Raw genomic sequence first — 23,718 nt, forward strand, 5'->3', positions numbered from 1 at the left:
TGAAGACCTCAGAAGAAAGAAGATACGACACAATAAAATCTGAAACTTGATATAAATCATGAAAAGATGAAGTTTCAAGTTTTTGAACTCGGAAAAACACATTTATTTCACGACAGATTGAAGATACTAGTTTCGCAGGATGGTAATTTTCTTATATTTAGAAAATCAGCAACAAAAATCATTTCCTTATTTTAACTTACTTATCTTTGAGAAAAATATTTAGGAACTAATATCTACCTACTGGAAGTGGTAGAAGATATTAGAATATTAACTACACATAATCCCTTCTATTGAGCTCAAGAGCATAGTGGTATAGGTCTTTTTTTTAATCTAGAGCTTTCACATTTTATGTAATCTAGACTTTTGGCGGTATTATACCGCCATCTAGCGCTTCGTTGACAATGCGGGACCCGTCTCATTCCATGCAGGGGTAGCCAACTTGATTTGACATAAGATCTACTGTTTACTAACTAGGGGTCGCAATACCGAATCATTTCAGCAAAACCGGTATTTTCGGTATTGGCTCTAAACCAATACCGATAATCCGGTATTTTCGATATTTCCGGGATTAAGCTAAAGTTAGCAAATTTAGTATAATAAAGTTTTTTGTGGAGGAATAGTAAGTAGGTACCTAACCTAAATGAATTTATCTTCTAAGGGCTGATTTTTCAATCATCAAATAACTTTTAACTGACGAATTTTGTCATTTTGACATATTTCCCATACTGAAACTGTCAATATGCCAAAATTATTCTTCAGTTAAGAGTTATCCAACGATTGAAAAATCAGCTCTAAATAAAACAAAATACTCATTGACACAAGGTTTATTGTTTGATATGTTGGTAATCAATCAGTTAGTTCTTTGCAATAGTTTACTAATTCAACGATGTCTCTGTGATCAACTCGGTCAAAACAGGAAGCGATCACCGAATGGTGAGGCATATTGAATATCAGACCCGAGCTCAAAAGATGTCGACTGATGAAGTCTACGCTCCACCCAGCGCCTATCCTATCCAAGTCAAAAACCCCGAAAGCTTTCAGCTCGAATTGCAAAATCGTTTCGTATGCCTAGGAGACTGCGGAAATGTGGACGAATACAATGACAGGTTCGTGGAAATTGCCCAAACGACTGGGTCTAAGTTCTTTAAAACCCCTCGTTCAAAAGGAACCAAAAAGATCTCTGACCTCACCAATCAACTCATGGAAGAGAGACGGAACTTGGTTCTGCAGTCCTCTGAAGATGCTGCTCAGTATCGGCGTCTTAACAGACAGATATCCAAGTCTTTGTTGACTCGCGACCTACGCCAATTTACCTAATACAGACCGTATTAAAGAGGCGATTGAGTGAAACAAGGGCTCTAAAGTGTTCGCAAGAGATCTGTCTGTTGACCAAAGTCAACTGACCAAGCTGAAGACAGCGGATGGCAGAGCCATTTCAGAGAGTCGGAGCCGGAGATATTGGAAGAGGTTGAGAAGTTCTACGGACAATTATACACGAGTGTACGCACACCTGTCACAAATCTAGCCGAAGACCCAAGAGCTAGATTGACCCGACACTATACCGAAGATATCCCGGACGTCAGTCTGTACGAGATTAGAATGGCTCTCAAACAGCTGAAGAACAACAAGGCACCGGGTGATGATGGAATTACGGCTGAACTTTTGAAGGCAGGCGGAACGCCGGTACTAAGGGCTCTTAAGAAGCTGTTCAATTCCGTCATCCTCGAAGGAAAAACGCCTACGACATGGCACAGAAGTGTGGTGATACTCTTCTTCAAAAAAGGCGACAAAACCTTGTTGAAGAATTATAGACCCATCTCACTTCTGAGCTATGTCTACAAGCTGTTTTCAAGAGTCATTAGGAATCGTCTCGCTCGCAGGCTCGACGACTTCCAGCCTCCCGAACAAGCCGGTTTCCGAAAAGGCTTTAGTACCATAGACCACATACATACGCTAAGGCAGATTATACAGAAGACCGAGGAGTATAATCAACCACTTTGCCTGGCGTTTGTGGATTATGAGAAAGCCTTCGATTCGGTCGAGACCTGGGCAGTGCTACAGTCTCTCCAAAGGTGTCAAATTGACTATCGATATATCGAAGTGTTGAAAAGTTTATACAAAAACGCCACAATGTCGGTCCGCCTCCAGGATCGGGACTCGAAACCTATCCAGTTGCAGCGAGGAGTAAGACAGGGAGACGTCATATCTCCAAAACTGTTTACCACCGCCCTGGAAGATGTCTTCAAGTTTCTGGACTGGAGCGGATTTGCCATAATCATAATCCTTTATTAAAATAGGTAACTTGGGTTAACTAGTTCAAATACTTTAATTAGCTCGCGCGCGCGTATTTTGAATTAAATGGCTCGTAAAATTTTCTATTTGTATTTGTTTTTTATTTATTTTACTAAAACCGAAAATACCGAATATCCCGGTTTTTGTGAAATGAATACCGGTATTAATTAGACCTAAATTTGGCCCGGTATCCCGGTATTTTCGAAATTCGGTATCCCGGTTTGCGACCCCTATTACTAACGAAACCCGGGGTGATCTACCACTTACATATTTCTTGAAATCTTAAATGAAACAGCATAGTTTAGTACACATGTTCAATCATGTAGTATTTTTTGCCTTGCCACGATCGACTGGACTAATATTCACGATCGATTGCGATCGACCGGTTGGCCACCCCTGTTCTATAGGATAGGATATGATCGTATACGATATTAAGATGGTCGCAAAGTGATTGAATGGACATTTGCGAGTGTTTTTCCATTGGTTGGCGACGCTATTGAAATTTGATGCCGGTTCAGGCTAATAAGTAAGCACAGTGACTACTTTATAAATCTGAGGATTGATGAAATGGAACTTTACAGTACCTAACTTAAGATTTCTTATTTTTTTGTATACGTGTTTGTGACGATACCCCATAAATTTATTGTATAATGCCCGTTTTCACCATCAATCCCTAATTTTTAAGTGACCCCTATAGTAACAAATGACAGGAATTTTGTTGTCATAGAGGTCACTTAAAAATTAGGGATTGATGGTGAAAACGGGCGTAAGACACTTAAAATAATCGAATAGCATTTTTTTTTTCAATCTATTTTTTTACGTCAATAAATGAATGATTTAACTTATTATTAATGAAAAAGACTACTTACTTACCTAAGTATTTATGGGTGACCATTTTTGAACTAATTTTATTGAGATTGATGATATCTTCTAAAATATGCGTTATGTTCATAGAAAACGGATTACTAATGTTTGGCCAAAAAACGTTTCCCAAATTATCACATCGCAAACAACGTTTCGCAAATTTTCATTTGGCAAAGCAACTTATTGCAAACTTTTAATTCGCAAATGTTGTTTTTGGCATATTATTGTTTAGCAAATTATTGTTTGGCAAAGTATGGTTTGCCAAATGTTTCATTAGGCAAAAATATTTCACGACAAACTATTTACAAAATAATTTGATTGGTGCATAGAATGGTATACAAATTAGCTTGTGATTATTATTTTGTTTAGTGGGGAGTTAATATAAAATTTGTTCTACATTAATTTCCTTATTTCATTCTTTGTATCGAAATTTCCAAATGATTCATTAACAATAGAGGTGATTCTAGCGCTCGGCGGCCGCTGCCGCGGCACGCTTCGCTCGCCTTCGCGCATTAAGGGTCACTGTTCTAACCTAACCTAACCTACTATTTTCTGCAATACCTACTTTCTGCAACCATACTATTTTCTGCAATCTCTTTGTTTTACATAAAATTCTTGCTTGTGAAAACCATGATCATCTGCTTTGATTTGTGGGTAACGGTGGGTGAAGTGTCAATTTGACCAAACAAATTATTTGGGATATAATATTTGGCAACATAAAACATTTGCTATATAAACATTTGCCAAGTAAAATTTGGCCAAATGATAATTTGACCAAATGAATTATTTGCGAAAAGTACAGTTGCTAAAAGTTCATTTGGGAAATGAAACTTTGGCGATAAGTTGTTTGCGAAGTGAAATTTGGCGAAAAGTAACTTGGCCAAACGGAAGAACCATAGAAAACACCTTAAAATTATGGGATGTCGTCAGGAACACGTCGTAAATCTCTCGTACTTATGTTATTACATAAAATACATTGTAATTGAAGTATTCAAAAGAATTTCCAGGCGACTAGAAAACTAAGTTGATTGGACTATTAATTGGAGCCAGGCAAACGAAAGTTAAATTGAGCATTGAGTGAATGTGGTCATTCAATAAATTAAGAATTCTATTCCAAACAAAGTAATAGGTTGTAACAATGTATAAATAATGTAATACAATGTGAACTTTCAGCAGTTTCGATATGGATTTGTCATCTTATTATTACGATCCCTTTATTATACAGGGTGTCCCAAAAAGTAGTGTCAAGCCGAAGCCCAGAGATAGAGCATCACTAGGGCTACCCAAATCACCGTGACTTTTGATAGTTTTCGAGTTATGATTTTTTTTACAACATAGGTACAGGATTTTAGTTTACATTCACGTTATGGATGTAAATACTTCTAAATCAGGTAGGCCTAGTATTCATCTGTTAATAATAAAAAAATCAGGCACTTAACTTGACTATTCGCACCACAGCGACCAAAAAAGTGCCTAAGCACAGTTTAAAACAATCATAACTCGAAAACTATAAAAAATCGCAAACATACATGGGGGTGATTTGGATAGCCCTTGGATAGCCCTAGTGATGCTCTACTTCTGGGCTTCGGCTTGACACCACTTTTTGGGACACCCTGTATATTTTTATTAAGTACATTAACCAGGATCTACAGCATGTAGAAGGCCGGTTAAGCTCTATTTACTTACTATCCGATTAGCAGATAACTGACCTAGATCATACACTAGTGTTTAAAAAAGATTACAAACAAAAAGTCTATGAGACGATCCGTAATTTAGTGATTTTTTAAAAAGTCCCAGACAGCGTCACTCATTTAATTGTCTTACAGACGCTACAAAAAGATGGTTTATCGTTTTTATTTTCCACTTTTTTCTTTGTTTCGTGCAAAACACAACGAACGGAGAATAAAGATGGTAGTGCCATCTAGCGGAGCGCTTGCAGAGCTGGAAAATGGAAATCCCTGTGTTGCTAGCGCCTTACGTTTGGAACCTAGCATTTTAGATTGTAGTTGCTATTAAAAGCCTTACCTAAACTGTAAAGTTTAAATTGGTACTGTGGGATTTGGATTAGTGTCGCTTTTCCAGCAAGACTTGACAAACTAGCTTTTAACCACGACTTCGCCTGCCTGAATTTAATTTTGTAACAGATCGTTATAAATTATAGCCTGTGTATTCTGGTGTATAAAGAAATACTGTAAAGTTTCATCAAAATTTGTTCGGTTTTTGCGTTAAATCACCCATCCTGTCCTGCGATTGACGTAGGTAAAATACCTATTGAAATTTTAAAAAACAAGGCTTGTATGTAACAAAAAAATGCTGAAAATTCAATGGAAATACGCTTGATATTCAGATGAATTTTGAAAGTGGTTTCGCAACATGCGCCTAAAATACTGAAGTTTCGAAAGGTGCACTATATGTATAAAAGACCAAGTACCAGGGGACCCAAAAAAATATGTTTGTGAAACATTTATAAAAGGAAACCTTTTGAACTATGAAACACTGGTAAAGTTTATTTTGGATATTTTCTACTTCGCGTTGCTAAATATAAGAAACCAATTAAATTATGTACCTAAGCAGTTCATTTTGCAAATCGACATTGAAGTAGGTAGCAACATTCCTAACTAACAAAAAGGTAACTTAGGTATATTTTGTATTCTGTTGTGTTATTTGAATATTCATTTCTGTTAAAATATTATTAGTGAGTTACCTACCTTTTAAATAAGTAGTGCTTCCACATGGTAAACGATTCGCAAAGCGTATAATGTACCTAAGTAGTGGCAGTGAGTGACATTTGGTATTTCTGAACTATACAGGGTGTAAGGAGCAGGCTGGTTATTTTGAATGAAAATGAATGAAATCATCCACGATCCGAAACCGAAACGAAATAAAAATACATTTAATTAATTCATTTGTTTCTTCAGTGTACAGAAACACTGATCCAGATGTTCTAGTAGGGGTACTATTTTATTTATGAGACATTAAATGAGGCGCCAGAACGATATTTTTGTGCAGGAAAATCGTCAATTTTCCGGGGGAAAATTCCACTGATTTTCAGCTAAGCATGGTCCGTTTTGACCATTGAAGCTTGCCTACTTCTTTCACCCTGCATAAGTAAGGAAACAGCATAATTATGCACAAAAAAGTGTATACGTAATAAATAAAGCATGATTCTATAAAAAGTACACAACCATGTTACTAGGTAATTATGTCCTCCTTAAAAGCAAATATTTGAAGGAGCAACTTATTATCTAAGTACCTATGTAATAGAATAGAAACGATTTTAATAATAATTAGTACATGATGAGGTAGGAGTTATGAAGGAGTTTTAACGTTATGATACAATTAAATCACGTATTAATAATGGTCACAATATATATTTTAATTATGCGTTAGATAGGTGTAAACAAATACTCAATGCATTTAATTTTAGGTAGTTAGTTATATGAATTAAAAATGTTATGTTGTTAATTAAGTTTGTGCAACGATCTCGCTTGGAACAATTGAAGCACAATGAAGCAACAATTGAAGCACTATTGGGACATCAAAGCCACATGATTCGGTTTATACTTTGATTTATAATGAAAAGCCTGCATAATCTATAAAATAATTAATAAGCAGGATTTCTTGGCAGTAGGTAGGTAGAAAGAAAGGTAGAAGCTGCCTATCTTGTTTCATTCACTCTAGAATTAAGAGAATAATTTATCAATAACCTAGGCACTACGTAATAAGTTTTGTGTCAATCTTACCTAGTTTTGTGTCAATCTAGGTAAGATTGACACAAAACTTATTAACCGTAACTACCGTAAGTGTAGAACCTTACGTGTAAAATAATTAAATAATGGCCACTTTTATTAATATTGACGATTGCAGAGAATCAATTATACTTAATACAGCTTTGTGTAGTACAGTGGTTCTTAACCGGTGGTCCGCGGACCACTGGTGGTCCCTGGAGGCATTCCAAGTGGTCCACGAAGTGCACTTGCACACCTTAGTCAAAACCAATTTTAACTGATTTTTGCAGTCAAACTGGTTTTGACCGATTGAGGTGGTCCCTGAGGGAGAGAAATATGGTAAAATGGTCCCTCATGACTTAAAGGTTAAGAACCACTGGTGTAGTATGTTGAACCCTCTATGGTTGGACCAGAAATGGCCAACAAAAAATGTGGACATCAATTTAAATAATAATGTAACCAACAGAAAACAAATACTTTTATTATGTTACTAACAGTATGTGTAAGGTACGTGTACCGTACCTATGTGTAACTATAGAATCCTTTGTTAAATAAATACGATTTTTACAAATCTGAATGTAAGGCTTTTGTCGCACAGAATTTCGTATTATTGTAGCGCAAATTGTAGTTTCAACTTCCACCACCATGCGCTTATTATTTTGCGAAAGGGAGAATCAACTTCATTGTGTAAAAATATTTCTGTATATAAATCTTCACCTATAAAGAATACTCCACCGAGCTGGTTTTTATATTTGTGCAGGACGACTACAAATACGTCGAACGGAACCCTAAAAAGATAAAAGAAACCGCAATACGTATACGCAAGTATAGCTATCATCATCATCATCAACAGCCCTTTACAGTCCACTGCTGGACTATGAGCCTCCTCCACTATATATAGATATGTAATAAATCATCGACGCTCGGCAAGTACATCAAAAGACAGACAGCGCGAGCGCGCAAAGGACAGCGATAGCACGCGCGCCCGCAATAACCGCCCTTAGCGCATACGCAATAAGGCTCATATCCGGACGCCTTATAGTTTGTTTACGACTCCTGCGAGTTCGAGTAAGTACTTGCGTATTCCCGAATACGGGCGGACCGCGTATGTTTCTAGAAAATAGGCGGGATTTTAATGGGTATATAAACCGGCTGCCGGGCCGCACCAAGCATAGTCTTCTCTAATCAATCGAAGTGAATAGTCTTCTCTAATCAATCGAAGTGAATAGTCTTCTGAAGTAAACCGAAGAGAATAGTCTCCGATAGTACAGCGAAGAACAGTCTACTCAAGAGTCTCGAGAGCGCATAGTGAAGATAGTGAATAGTACAACGACTACAGCATAGACCTCGGACACCGTTATAGCATAGCGACTTCGGATACCGTATAGACCGGACTCCTACAGCGTGTGACATCGACCGCACCGTGTCTACCGTTTATAGCGTCACACCACATAGTATAGAAGCCACGAGGTACGAAGACGTGGCAACGATCCACCACCGATTATAGTATAGTAGTGCAGCGATTGGAGACACCGTTAGCGGAGCATCTACAGTCTACAGTCCACCGCTCTCCGTTCACCGCATCCGTACAGCCCACTCCGCTCTTCTACTCCAGTCACAGTTATCTGGCCTCCGATAGTTCCGTATAGTTTTAGCCGGATAATAAACAGTCCTGCACATTTTTCTGGTCCTTCGAGCCGGATCGTTGTCTACCGATCCCGAAGACATAGAACCTTCGAGAACACCGAAGCGGCCTTCGTGAAGTGGCACAGTACAGCACTGTTATAGAATGCCTGTGACAAGATCAAGGAAAGGCAAGGCGAAAGCATCGCAACCCTCTACACCACCTATGACGTCATCGCCGGAACCGTCTATAGTAGAAATGACGTCATCACAGCAGCTCACCGTTACCGCGCAAGAAGAACTAATACAGTTGGAGCCTCCATCCGAAATAGATGTCACAGGAGACGAACAGCACTCGACGGCATCACCGCGAGCACCGCTCACGCCAATCGACTACGCCCGTCGATTAGCCGAGGCGGAAGCTGAAATAGCCCGCCTAAAGTTACAGCTTGCCATCGCCCGCCGCAAGCTAATAGAAATAGAGGGGTCCGAAGATGATGAAGACGACTCGGCATCTGTGAAAGGAGATGGCGACTTACAACCGCCATCACCTGTAACCGTCACCGCACCGCAGCCGACGTCATCAAAGCAGTTGATAGATCTCACAGAACTCGCGACAGCCATCGCAACCGCAGCGCGCGCCGGTCAACAACCACAGTATATAGGAGAATTGCCGAACTTCAGTGGCGCGCACTACGATTGGCTCGCATTCAAAGCAGCCTACACCGAGACCGCGAGTTTCTTCAGCGAGATAGAGAACATCGCACGACTCCGGCGGTCACTTACAGGCAGAGCAAAGGAAGCCGTGACCTCCTTGCTAATAGTAAATGCAAAGGCGCAAGAGATTATGCGCACATTGGAAATGCGATTTGGCCGGCCGGACTCAATAACTCTGTCCGAGATAGAAAATCTGAGGAGACTACAAAGACTCACCGATTCGCCGGAACAGATTTGTGTGTTCGCTACCCGAATACAGAACAGCGTAGCGACTCTTCGTGCACTTGGGCGGACACACTACCTGTATAACCCCGAGATAGTTCATAGTCTTACCGAGAAGCTTACACCGGCGCTTCGCTACCGCTGGTATGACTTCGCATGGGAGCACACAGAGGAGGAACCGGACCTCATAAAGTTCAGCCGCTTCATCGAGCACGAGGCCGAGAAGTGTGCCAAGTTCGCCGCTCCCGAACCAGTTTACCGAGAAGACAAGTACCGTCACCGATACAGAAAACCACAGTGCACCCAGCGTGTCTTCCACGTAGAAGAGAAGAAGACAGTACATAGATCGTCGTGCTCAGTTTGTAAGGGCCAACACTCCGTCACTGACTGCTATAAGATGAAGAAAGCAGAGGTCAGCGACCGCTGGGACATCGCCAAACAGAACCGCCTATGCTTCCGCTGTCTTCGACCCTGGAATAGAGCACACAGATGCCCAGGGATACAGTGCAGAGTCAATGGGTGCAGAAAAACTCACCATAAATTACTGCACCACGAAACAGTTGCGCCTACAGAAAAAGTGAATGCAATAGTTTCACTTACGCACGTCGATGAAATTGCGGATAAAAATCGATCAGGCGCTAATAGAAATCGAAGCTCATCGCATAACCGGCGGGAGTTGTCGCAAGATAGAAACCGGCGGGAGTCATCGCCGCTTCCATACCGGCGGGAGGCTCCATGGCGCGGAAATACAGAAGAGAAGGAACAGCGCAGAAACTCCCGAGTACCGCACATCGTCCGTATCACGCCAAACACCGCGAAATAAAGACAGACGGCGTTCAACAGCAGACTTCTATAGACAACGCCAGACTACAACAAACTGGAGAGAGAAGACTCCAGCACCGGCGGGAGCTACAGTACCGCAACATAGTCATCGAAATAGTTATCTCCGTCACCCTTTCACCGAGCAGAAACAGCAGTCGTCCTGCTAGCTGTTTTTCTGCATCGACGAGTCCGTCGCTGCACGGCGGGAGTATGTGCAGGACGACTACAAATACGTCGAACGGAACCCTAAAAAGATAAAAGAAACCGCAATACGTATACGCAAGTATAGCTATAGATATGTAATAAATCATCGACGCTCGGCAAGTACATCAAAAGACAGACAGCGCGAGCGCGCAAAGGACAGCGATAGCACGCGCGCCCGCAATAACCGCCCTTAGCGCATACGCAATAAGACTCATATCCGGACGCCTTATAGTTTGTTTACGACTCCTGCGAGTTCGAGTAAGTACTTGCGTATTCCCGAATACGGGCGGACCGCGTATGTTTCTAGAAAATAGGCGGGATTTTAATGGGTATATAAACCGGCTGCCGGGCCGCACCAAGCATAGTCTTCTCTAATCAATCGAAGTGAATAGTCTTCTCTAATCAATCGAAGTGAATAGTCTTCTGAAGTAAACCGAAGAGAATAGTCTCCGATAGTACAGCGAAGAACAGTCTACTCAAGAGTCTCGAGAGCGCATAGTGAAGATAGTGAATAGTACAACGACTACAGCATAGACCTCGGACACCGTTATAGCATAGCGACTTCGGATACCGTATAGACCGGACTCCTACAGCGTGTGACATCGACCGCACCGTGTCTACCGTTTATAGCGTCACACCACATAGTATAGAAGCCACGAGGTACGAAGACGTGGCAACGATCCACCACCGATTATAGTATAGTAGTGCAGCGATTGGAGACACCGTTAGCGGAGCATCTACAGTCTACAGTCCACCGCTCTCCGTTCACCGCATCCGTACAGCCCACTCCGCTCTTATACTCCAGTCACAGTTATCTGGCCTCCGATAGTTCCGTATAGTTTTAGCCGGATAATAAACAGTCCTGCACAATATTACTTCTGTATAAAATATCAATTCTTATCTACTTAAAAAACCTTGGATAATCTGCAATTTTTTATTGTACCTACACTATTTTAAAAATATTTCTCAGTAATCTTTTAATTTGGTGCTAGACATAAATAATTTAGATTCCCAAACATTATGTAATTGAAATTATTAATAATATTATTATATGTTATTTTAGATGCTTGAGCACTCTTTCTAATGCATTATTGTATTGTAATAAAACTTATTCAATAATGGTAATTTCCAGTTTTTTATTAATTTCCCAACTGATTATTGTGCAACATTTATAAGGCTAAGGCATTGAAAAAAAATATGTTTATTAGGAAAGAAGTAAGAACTGTATTAAAAATATCTTACTTTATTTGTAAATTGTTAAGTGAAATTGTACATTTTGTTATTTTATTAATCATTAACTATCTTTAACTATAATATTTATGAAATCACAGATATGCAGATGCAGAACCTCAAAATATAACATGAAATTCGTACAAAAATAAATAAAAATTCTGTACGAGCTGCTTACTTCTTACATCTTTAGAATTGATAGAAATGATACGATTTTGACTTGATGATTTGCTTTGATTTATTGATATTGATAGTAGGTATATACCGGACCGGTAAAACTCCAGGAAGGGCTAGTGACTACAATTTATACAGGGTGAAAACGATAAGTGATCTCACTCGATTATTTCTAACCTATACAAGATATCCAAAAACTAGTTACTGATCCTGAAAGTCCTTCACGAGCTCTATCCAACGGTACCAATAATAGGTTACAAAATAAACGGAATCTATCCGAAAATTCAAAGTTTCCAGCTTCCTGGTTCGACTTTCGCCTGGCGCGGCAGCCAAATAAAAGCCTAACAAAAGCCGGACAGGCCGTACAAGACAATATTTGGCCGGACAAGAACGTAAAAAGCCGGACACCTGGCAACCCTAGATCAGACCAGAGCAGTGTGAACGAGTTTGCACTGTGGATCAGACCCGGTCAAAGCAGCAAAATTGCGAGCATTTATTATTATTATTACATAATTAATTATTAATTCGCCTAAGCTGCTACATCGAAAGGTTTATTTATTACTTCAAGTCGCCAGTGCCAAGGATAGATTTAATACACCATCTACAAAATTGCAATTTAATAAAATTACATAACATGATCTAAGTGTATAAATTGCAAATAATTTCATCTATATTTACCTACATATTATACATTTTATTATTATGATCGTTGATTGCTTCTTTAATATAATTATACTGAAGTCAAACTATTCCTTTATGCAAAAGGGCATGGGGGTTTCATAACTTTATAGAGTAATCCTATCCTTCTTTTTTGGGATTGAATTTATCTATCTAATATTCTATTTAATAACTTTACTACTGAACTTAACTAATCTAAGAATAGATACTAAGCCTTGTGGGGTTAAACAGTGCTTTAAACAAGTCTTTATGAACAGGAACATAATATTTTGACGCACTGATTTTCTTATCCAAAATTAAACATAAATATTAGACGATTATCACACTGCGCCGCGCTCCGCCGCGGTCCGCGTGATTTTATATAAAAAATCCCGCGCGCAGACGCGTTGTCAGTGTGTTGTACCGCGCGTGTTTTCTGTACAAACTGAGGTACTTGCATATAATGATTAAATCTGTCGTCCCGCGTACCGCAGCGGAGCGCGGCGCAGTGGGATAATCGCCTTACTTCACTTTTTCTCAACTGTGTCTTTGGTACTGTCCGTATTTTCTGTGTCTTCTTGTGTGGCGGCTTTGTGCAGTTCGTAAAGTTGAACGATCTGGTCATCGGTCATGTGGTCCAGTAACTGGGGATCTATGTACTTGCCGACTGTCTTACGTTTAGCTTGCTGCAGTGGCTTAATCTGCTGTGCGAGGCCTATTGCATAGTCCTGAAACGTGTGGGAATGTGTACGTAAGTATTAACACTTTAGAAACTGTAAGGCCCAGAACAGACGGTGAAACGCTACTGCAACGAAATTGCAACTGCTAGTTAATTTTGAGTTGCATCAAGTTTCTGCCATAGCGTCCGTTGAGAGACCACACATGAGGCGACCAGTTTGAAACTTTCAGTTTCATTCATCAGAATCATCACAAAGTTGTCTCCTACTATATCATCACAAAGTTGTCTCTACTAGATCTAGTCTCCTACTATATCATGGGATGTAGCCAGAGACCATCCCCAGCCTGTGCACAGGAGCTATTGCAGTTATTGGAGAATGGACTTGGGTTATGGATGAAGGATGGATGGACTGGTTACTGGGCTATGGATGGAGACTACGGGTCACCTGCCTGGTTCATAGTCTCGGATTGAAAAAATGGCAGGCGGTGACTAGCCAGCGACTAGATGGGCCCCCCCTGGCGTCATGGGTCGTATAGACCGGAAGTTACTCGCGGCGTAATGCCCTTTAACACTTCCACCCCTGGAGCATATAGCTCTAGCGACTCCACTCTGGCCAGCCGGTTAACACTAGAGTACACGCGCGGCCTACTAGAGTAGACCAGGGTAACATTTTACGCTATAACTTTTTTAAAACTTGCGCCAGAGAGCTGGCATTCCAGGAAAGCCTCGTTTACTAAATTTGACAATAAGCCAGTAAAGCTTGAGTCACTAACGTCTGCGCACTTTTCTAAAATTGGCCGTCAAAACTGCGGGTCTACTCAAAAGCCCGAAATCACTCAACAAAAAAAATATGGAAGACTTGCAAAAAATGGATTTACCCCGTGTACCAGGCAGTAGAAAGGCTTGAATAGTATGACAGATAAAAAACAAATCATATTTTTTCAGTAATTTTATTTTTTGCTAACATGGATCTCAGAGTGCAATTTTGGTCCAAATAATTGACAAGTTCTTAATCTGTTTCTAATGTTTGATCCCAAATAATTTATATAAAGAAACTTTGATTATAAAAGAACTTTAATAAACACTTTTATCATTGACATAGTAATTTTATCCATAAATTGCTTACAAACTGATTTACAGTGATTTTAAATTGGCTTACCAGGGTAGGCCGTGCGTGTATTGGTGTAAATAAAAAAGGGGCGCGTGTACTCTAGTTTTAAGGCAAGCCAGAGGTGAAAGTCCTGCAGAACCTCTCGGATTCCACTTCGGCAAGCCGAAGACGAGGGTCTTGACCGACTCTCAGGAGCACTCAGATTAACAACTGGCCCCGTGGTGTCGCTACTCACCAACAGCTCGCCACAAAGCTGCCCTGTGGGGCTTATTTATTGTTGAAATAGTTAATCGCAAAGATCATACTACTAGCGCCATCTATTATGTGCTCATGCAATGTAATACATATTAAAAAATAAATCTGTCACTTTTCTCTTGTCACCGCAAATGTTGTTTCATTCTATTTTTCCTAAATCCAAATTAACTGATATTAGGGCAGTAATATTATAAATAATAGGAACATTCAACAGGTTATTGGCCATTATTGTTCCTCAGATAATAAAATTAGTGTCTTACCGAAACAGTTCCGTGATTCAATTGGATAAAGTTTACCGAACGTCAACAGTGCAACCGCGCCGCGTAGGATTTCTACTTTTTCAGCTTTTTCAGCACAATCAAAAATCATGGCCTCACAAATTTCTATCGGAACTATAGAAAAGCTGATGGGCCGAGAAAATTACCCTACGTGGAAATTTGCAATAAAAAACTACTTGGAACATGAGGACCTATGGGAAACAATAGAACCGGGTGCCGACTATAAATATGACAGTAAGAAGGATGTAAGAGCCAGGTCCAAAATAATCCTTTTGATAGACCCTATCAACTATGTCCATGTGCAGGAGGCAACTACAGCAAAGCAGGTATGGCCAAAATTAGAGAAAGTGTTTGATGACTCCGGGCTGAGTAGGAAAGTGGGTTTGTTGCGAGATTTAATATCAACAAATTTGGAGAACAGCTCTGGTATTGAGGATTACATAAATAAAATCATGTCAACTGCTCATAAGCTCAGAAATATAAATTTTGTAGTAGGAGACGAGTGGCTCGGTACATTGCTACTCGCTGGCCTCCCCGATGTCTACAAACCGATGATCATGGCTATTGAGAGTTCAGGTGTGTCAATTACTGCTGATTTCATAAAGACAAAGCTGTTACAGGATGTAAAAGTATCAGATTCTCCAGCCTACTATATTAAGTCAAATAAATCACAAAATATGTCAAAGTCCCATAAAGATTCACCAGATAACTACCAAAAGAGAGGCCCACGTTGTTACAATTGTAATAAATATGGTCATATTAGTAAAAACTGCTACTTTCAAAAGAAGAAGAATCAGACAAATAATTCAAAAAACATATATTATGCGGCTTTTTCTGTTGCAGAGTCCTTGGATAAAACTAGATGGTACATCGACTCGGGAGCATCGCAGCATATGTGCAGAGAGAGAAAATGAATGTATGATGTGTCTCCTTCAACAGTAAGCAGTATAAAGGTAGCAGATAATAAAACCGTGGCAGTAGAAGGGTGTGGTAGTGTGAATTTGCAGATAAGGGACTCCAAAGGCAGACCTCAAACAATTCAAGTAAGAAATGTGCTGTATGTACCTTCCTTGACAACCAATCTTCTCTCTGTAAGTCAGATGACAAAAAATGGATGTGAAGTTATATTTGAGAAAAAATATTGCAGAATTTACCAAAATAAGAGATTGATTTTGTCAGCTTTACAACATAACAATATGTATATGTTGAAAGATATTTCAGAAACATCTGCATTATTGTCAACAGTAAATGAGAATGATATTAATTTGTGGCATCAGAGGATGGGCCATCTCAACTTCACTGACTTACAGAAAATGGGAACGTGTACTGAAGGAGTAGAATTTGATAAAAAAGATTCTCAGATTTGCACAACATGTATTGAAGGTAAAATGACTAGACTGCCTTTTAAGAATATTGGTACTAGAGCATGTGAACCTCTCCAATTAATCCACACTGACCTTTGTGGCCCGATGGAGACCAGCTCTTTAGGAGGGGCCAAGTACTATGTCTCCTTTATAGATGACTATAGTAGAAAAGTATATGTCTATTTTATGAAAAACAAATCTGATACATTAGAGAAGTTTAAGCAATTCAAGAACTTAGTAGAAAATGAGACTGATAAAAGAATAAAAGTATTAAGATCAGACAACGGCAAAGAATATATAAACAAAGAATTTGAATTGTTTTTAGAGAAATTTAGCATTCAACATCAGACCACCAATCCGTACACTCCGGAACAGAACGGATTAGCGGAGCGAATGAATCGCACCCTTGTAGAAAGAGCTAAATGTTTGATCCTGAATTCCAGATTGGAGAAATCATTTTGGGCGGAAGCAGTGTCTACAGCTGCTTACTTAATAAATCGATCACCAACCAAGGCCCTGGACTACATGACGCCATATGAAAAGTGGTCTGGTAAGAAGCCAAACATTAGTAATTTGAGAATTTTTGGATGTGATGCCATGGTACATGTGCCTAAAGAAAAAAGGCAAAAATGGGATTCCAAGGCTATCAGAATGCTGTTCGTTGGCTATTGTGAGTACACAAAAGGATACAGATTTTATGACAATGATAAGAAACAAATATATATAGCCTGACCAGGAACATAAAAACCCTCGCCATGTTGCGGAAAATTAATGGTACTAATTTATTTTAATGGCAACAGTAACTGAAAACTTCATTGATATGTCACCTTGCATGTCAGTCTATTGCTGTCAAAGTGTAAACAAACTTTATTTTAAATGTGCGCAATTGATTTTGTGAATTAAATTGCTAAAATATTTTTATAGTCGTGAAAGAAAAGTGGTTCACAATGTGTTAAAGTATTTGTCGAAGAGAAATACTAAGGGTTCGGACAATATTTTCATTGAATAATGTTTCCGACAAAGGTTGTCAAATTGACTGACATGTTTATCGTATAGTACAGTCAACTATGAAAATTAGCTGTGGTTTGTTTCAACTACCTATTTTAAAGTTTTTTGTCACTTTGTAAGTATTGAATTTTATGGAATTGGGAAAGAAGTACCGAGTTTGAAGCGTTCATGAGCAGACATTGTAGTTGAATATTCAAGTTCAGAATTTGATTATTGATGAATAATAATAAAATCCTACTTGCTCGATTGATGGTTTCATTTAATTTATTTAAACCAGTTTACCTATAATATAATATGTTTTTGTTAATTTATGAAAATATTAAATAAGCCTATAATCCTGAATCCTGATACATAAAGTTAGCCTATTAATTTAATACAGGTACGACTGTACCCAGTGTTGCACTATCAAATGCAATTGAAGCGCCTCTATGCCAGGGTTTTTATGTTCCTGGTCAGGCTATAAAAGTAGAGATGCAATATTTCTGGAGAATAAAATTAAAAACAACAGCATAATTGTGCCACTATCTGATTTGCAGCAAAATGAATCTGATGACTTATCTGGAAAGGAGACTCACAGCGAGCCTTCAACTGATACACCTGACACTCCGATTTCAAGGACCATAATTCATAATGAGAAGACAGAAATGGGGGAGGCTTCTAATGACGATGAGAGCTATCACACTGATGATGCTGATGATGAGTACACACCAGAGAAAAGAAAAAGTGATGTGATACCTTCAAAAATGACATTGAGACCTCGGAATAAACAAAATACCTACTTCTGTGAAGACTTGAACGAGCCAAAAGAAGCAACAGCTTTTTTGACTAAAGAACCTGACACTATGGAAGAAGCTCTTTCAGGCCTGAATGCAAACGAGTGGAAAGATGCCATGAATGATGAATTCGAGTCGCTCCTGCAGAACAACACATGGACATTGGTTACTCTACCAGAAGGTAAAAGAGCTATTCCCTGTAAATGGGTCTACAAAATAAAAACTGATGCTAATGGTGAAATTGTGCGCTACAAAGCAAGATTGGTCATCAAAGGATTTATTCAAAAGAAAGGAATTGATTATAATGAGATATTTGCTCCTGTGGTTCGACACACTTCGATCAGATACTTATTAGCATTGGCTGTCAAGAACAATTTATTTATAGAACAAATGGATGCAAAAACCGCCTTCCTGCAAGGTGACATTGACACGGAAATATATATGCTTCAACCACCATCTTTCGAATATGGAGAAGAAGTCTGCAGATTGAATAAATCCATTTATGGGCTGAAGCAGGCAAGCAGACAATGGAATCTGAAACTTACATCTGTGTTAAAAGAACTGGGGTTGAAAAGTACATCTGTGGACCCATGTATATGTTACAGGAAATGTATGAATTCTAGGAATTGTATACTATTCCTAGGAAATGTATACAATTCCGAAGCTATTTAGGAAATGTATAAAATATTGCTTCAGAGATTTTTTAATACGCACATATCCTAGGACATGTATACTTTTCCTAGGAATTTTATAGAATTCCAATATTATATTAGGAAATGTATTAAACTAAGCGGCACAAGCGCGGTCGTGTGATCGGGTGCCCCTCAGTACGCCTAAAATTTCATTTAAACAAACCACATTGACCGATAGGTACTTTTAATTCACAACTATTATTGTTTAGGCTGAAAGTTGTTTTCGCACTATTATACTTTGGCTGAAAAAAAATTGCCGATTGGCATACCTTTCTTTCGGCATCACGCATATTACGCTGAAGTATTGGAAAACCCTAATTTTTAAATATCTTTTATTAAACTATTATTGACATGAAGGTTTTAGTACTCCTGTAGCTGGATAACAAAGTCTCGGTTAGGTTAGGTTAGACTTGCAACCTTACACATACACAGCGGCCGCGGCGCGGCAGCGCCATTTAAGTTTCGGAGAAAAAAAAGAAATCTTAATTACATTTCCGATTGCTGTTTAGGAAATGTGTAAATTTCCTAGGAAATGTGTCTAATATAATTTACATCACACATTTCCGGGTGATTTTAGGACTTATACACAAATCCTAGGAATTGTATACAATGACGGATTTCATACATTTCCTGTAACATATATATCATAAAACTCAAAATGGAAATATTCTATATGTACGGTCTGAATAAAGGCTTATATTATTATTATCTATATTTTCTTCTTAAAGATTCTCGGAACTGGTTGTTCCGGTATTGCAAGAGAACCTCACGGGTTGTTAACCAATTATTATTATTATTATTTATGTTTGTACGCTTTGGAGCTCACGGGTCAAAAGTGGCCCGGTCCTTTATAAGGCTTGCGTGGGGATACAGATCCAACACGTAGAGGCCGTTTTAAGCGCAAAATAATCGACAAAAGTGAAAGTGGTGCACATGCTGGACCTAGTCTCTGACTATATCATGGGATGTAGCCAGAGACCATCCCCAGCCTGTGCACAGGAGCTATTGCAGTTATTGGAGACTGGACTAGGGTTATGGATGAAGGATGGATTGACTGGTTACTGGGCTATGGATGGAGACTACGGGTCACCTGCCTGGTTCATAGTCTCGGACTGAAAGGCGGTGACTAGCCAGCGACTAAATGGGCCCCCCCTGGCGTCATGGGTCGTATAGACCGGACTGAGGGGCAACATTGGCGTCTGCCAGCTCAGGGGTGTAGAGAGGTGTGCTGCGCTTTCTCCGAAGTTACTCGCGGCGTTATGCCCTTTAACACTTCCACCCCTGGAGCATATAGCTCTAGCGACTCCACTCTGACCGGCCGGTTAAGACAAGCCAGAGGTGAAAGTCCTGCAGACCCTCTCGGATTCCACTTCGGCAAGCCGAAGACGAGGATCTTGACCGACTCTCGGGAGCACTCGGATTAACAACTGGCCCCGTGGTGTCGCTACTCACCAACAGCTCGCCACAAAGCTGCCCTGCGGGGCTTATTATTATTATTATTATTACTTATATACGTAGACGACCTGTTACTGTTCTATAATAATGAAGACATGGGAAAAGAAATAAAACAACAACTGAAAAGTAAAGGACATCATCCATTTTGGTCCAAAATCAAAAGTGCCGGCCAAAAAATAAAAGTGCTGTATTCTGATAGAATACGTCCGCCTTAGCATTTATTACTATGGCACCAAAGCTGTAGCACCACTGTGCATCGTAGTATTTGAGCTCTAAAAATATATGAAACGACTGACTTTGATCTCAAATACTACGATGCACAGTGGTGCTACAGCTTTGGTGCCATAGTAACAAATGCTAAGGCGGACGTATTCTGTCAGAAGACAGCACTTTTTGTTATTGGCCGACACTTTTGATTTTGAACAAAAAATGTATGAATCGTCGATGAATTTTAGATCTCAAATACTCGACGCATAGTGGTGCTACAGCTTTGGTGCCATAGTAACAAATGCTAAGGCGGACGTATTCTGTCTGAACACAGCACTTTTTTTTTTATTGGCCGACATTTTTGATTTTGAACAAAAAATGTATGAATCGTCGATGAATTTTAGATCTCAAATACTCGACACACAGTGGTGCTACAGCTTTGGTGCCATAGTAACAAATGCTAAGGCGGACGTATTCTGTCAGAAGACAGCACTTTTTGTTATTGGCCGACACTTTTGATTTTGAACAAAAAATGTATGAATCGTCGATGAATTTTAGATCTCAAATACTCGACGCATAGTGGTGCTACAGCTTTGGTGCCATAGTAACAAATGCTAAGGCGGACGTATTCTGTCTGAACACAGCACTTTTTTTTTTATTGGCCGACACTTTTGATTTTGAACAAAAAATGTATGAATAATCGATGACTTTTAGATCTCAAATACTCGACGCACAGTGGAGCTACGGCTTTGGTGCCATAGTAACAAATGCTAAGGCAGACGTATTCTGTCAGAATACAGCACTTTTTTTTGTTGGCCGGCACTTTTGATTTTGGACCAAAAATATATGAAACGTGGATGATGTCCTTTGATATGAAAGAGCTTGGCTGTGTACATCATTTTGTTGGTTGGAGGATAGAACAAAACTTGCTAAGAAATGAAATTAGCATTGATCAGACTGCTTACATTGATAAAATCCTTCAAAGATTCAAAATGAGTGACTGTAATCCAGCTTATATGCCATGTGATCCTGGTGAGAAATTTATCACATTAGAAAATGAAGAGATATTAACAGACGTACCATATCAAGAGGCTATTGGAAGTTTATTATATTTATCCCAAGGAACCAGGCCAGACATATGTTTTATAGTAAACAAACTGAGTAGATTCAATAACAAACCACAACAGAAACACTGGCAAGCACTTAAGAGAATACTACGTTACATAAAAGGAACTATGGATTATAAATTGATAGTTAGTCAAAACAAAGAAGAAAAAAGGGCACTTGGCTACTGCGATTCTGATTGGGCTTCAGATGTTAATAGTCGGAGATCTTGCTCTGGCTACACTTTTATGTTTCAGGGTGCAACAATTTCATGGTGTTCAAAACGCCAAGGCACTGTCGCTTTATCGACTATGGAGGCAGAGTACATGTCTCTTGCTACTGCTACTCAAGAAGCAATGTGGCTTAGATATTTGGAGTCTGAGTTGCACCGTGATGCTGGAACTTCACCAACTGTCATATATTGTGATAATCAAAGCACTATTAAATTTGCAGGTACAGAATCCTACTGTGCCCGCAGCAAGCATATTGATATCAGATATCACTTTGTTCGTGAGAAGGTAGCCAAGAATGAAATAGAAGTCAAATACATTGGCACTGAGAGCATGGTGGCTGACATCCTGACGAAATCTACTTCACATATGAAGATTCAAAAATGCTCAAGTGCTATGGGTTTGCGCTTTATGGGAGGATGTTGAAATAGTTAATCGCAAAGATCATACTACTAGCGCCATCTATTATGTGCTCATGCAATGTAATACATATTAAAAAATAAATCTGTCACTTTTCTCTTGTCACCGCAAATGTTGTTTCATTCTATTTTTCCTAAATCCAAATTAACTGATATTAGGGCAGTAATATTATAAATAATAGGAACATTCAACATTTATTATTGTTATAATAGCTTTACATTCCACATTTTAACATTTTCATTCAATTAATCTGTATCTCTTGTTTGTGGCCCTACTTGGGTAAGCCTCCTCCATCATTTTCCACCTTTCCCTGTCGCTGGCTATGTGTATCTAATTTCTCCCTGTCTTGTTTGTTATGTCATCAGCTCATCTTTTCTTCGGCCGTCCGACGTTTCTTTTGCCTTTTGGGCCTTGCCATTTTGTTGTTTGATATAAAGATAGGAGGTGGACCTATCAAACAACAATATGGAAAGGCCCAAAAGGCAAAAGAAACGTAGAAAAGGACTATTGCAAAGGTTTTATGGTCTTAAACTAATGTCTACTTACAGTCCATTCGTTTAGAAATATCCGAGCTTCTTCTGGATTACATTTCTTGTGCCGTTTGAACTCTTCTCTCGCGTAATTGTCTCCCATCACACGCAGTTCCGCCGGCAGCGCTCTGTGCACGCGGAATATCAACTTATATAGCCTTCGGACGCGGGAAATATGTTCAGCACCAGACATTCTGCCGAGAGAAAATTATTTAAAACAACGTTGAAAACCTACAGACAAATCTTTCATCTAATAAAAAAACAAAGCTGCACAGTTAGAATAACAACCTTCAATCAATAATAGAACAAAACTTTCTTACTATAAGAAATACTGACTGCAAAATACGATTACGAAATCACACAATATAACCTATAAATTAAGTTGTTTGTATATAAAGTGCAAATAATTACCTGAATAAAAAATATTTTAGGAACAACAAAAAAACATACTCATTACGATTTGATAAGTTTTCTATAAATTTTCATTCAAATTTACGGCTAAAAAACAATGTTTACTTTCGTGACTCCCTGACTTTTTTTTTCTTTTGGCTTGGGTGTCGCGGACGCGGTTGGCAACAATGGACTGGCAATTTTAATAATTGATTTTTACTTCGAGTTCTAGTTTCGTAAGGAGATGTTAAAGGAAGATTCCTTTTCGCCAAAATATCAATTTATTTTGAATCTTGAGCTATTTTTCGATAATGAACAGTAAGATTTTTTGGAAAACACAAGTGTGCGTTTGATATAAAATGCTATGTAGAGTTTGGTTACGCTCAGGTTCAACGCTACCCTAAACTTTGAATTTATTTTATAGCTAAGATTGGGGTACTCTAAAATATTATTCGTATTAAATATGACCGGAAAAAAGATTTTAAATATTAAGTTATTTATGAAAACTCATTATTTTTAGTTATGGTCAACAGGTTATGTTGTAGATTTAGGCCGTCTCCATATTTCGCAATCATTTTGGAAATATCTAACTGAAACATTCAATTTCTACTCCGAAAGGTAAAGGACATCCCTAGTTGGTGTCACTTACGTCAGCTGTCGCTGTCTTTGTCAGCTGTTGTCAGTGTCAT

General features: G+C 39.0%; 1 protein-coding gene and 1 long non-coding RNA gene across 2 annotated transcripts; one reads left to right on the forward strand and one right to left on the reverse strand.

Annotated features, from left to right (window-relative positions):
* Positions 1-12,478: 12,478 nt before the first annotated feature.
* On the reverse strand, positions 12,479-23,182 carry LOC135086717 (succinate dehydrogenase assembly factor 3, mitochondrial). The gene is made up of 3 exons (XM_063981496.1): positions 23,051-23,182; positions 22,656-22,833; positions 12,479-13,261 (listed from the first exon to the last, which is right to left on the reverse strand). Exons 2-3 carry the CDS (start codon positions 22,830-22,832, stop codon positions 13,061-13,063), a joined length of 378 nt encoding a protein of 125 aa, XP_063837566.1. The 5' UTR covers position 22,833; positions 23,051-23,182; the 3' UTR covers positions 12,479-13,060.
* On the forward strand, positions 14,717-17,474 carry LOC135086722 (uncharacterized). The gene is made up of 2 exons (XR_010260579.1): positions 14,717-15,182; positions 15,700-17,474. It is a non-coding gene; the product is annotated as an uncharacterized LOC135086722 (long non-coding RNA).
* Positions 23,183-23,718: the final 536 nt, after the last annotated feature.

The sequence above is a fragment of the Ostrinia nubilalis genome, chromosome Z (genome assembly GCF_963855985.1).
Source record: "Ostrinia nubilalis chromosome Z, ilOstNubi1.1, whole genome shotgun sequence".
Classification (NCBI taxonomy): domain Eukaryota; kingdom Metazoa; phylum Arthropoda; class Insecta; order Lepidoptera; family Crambidae; genus Ostrinia; species Ostrinia nubilalis.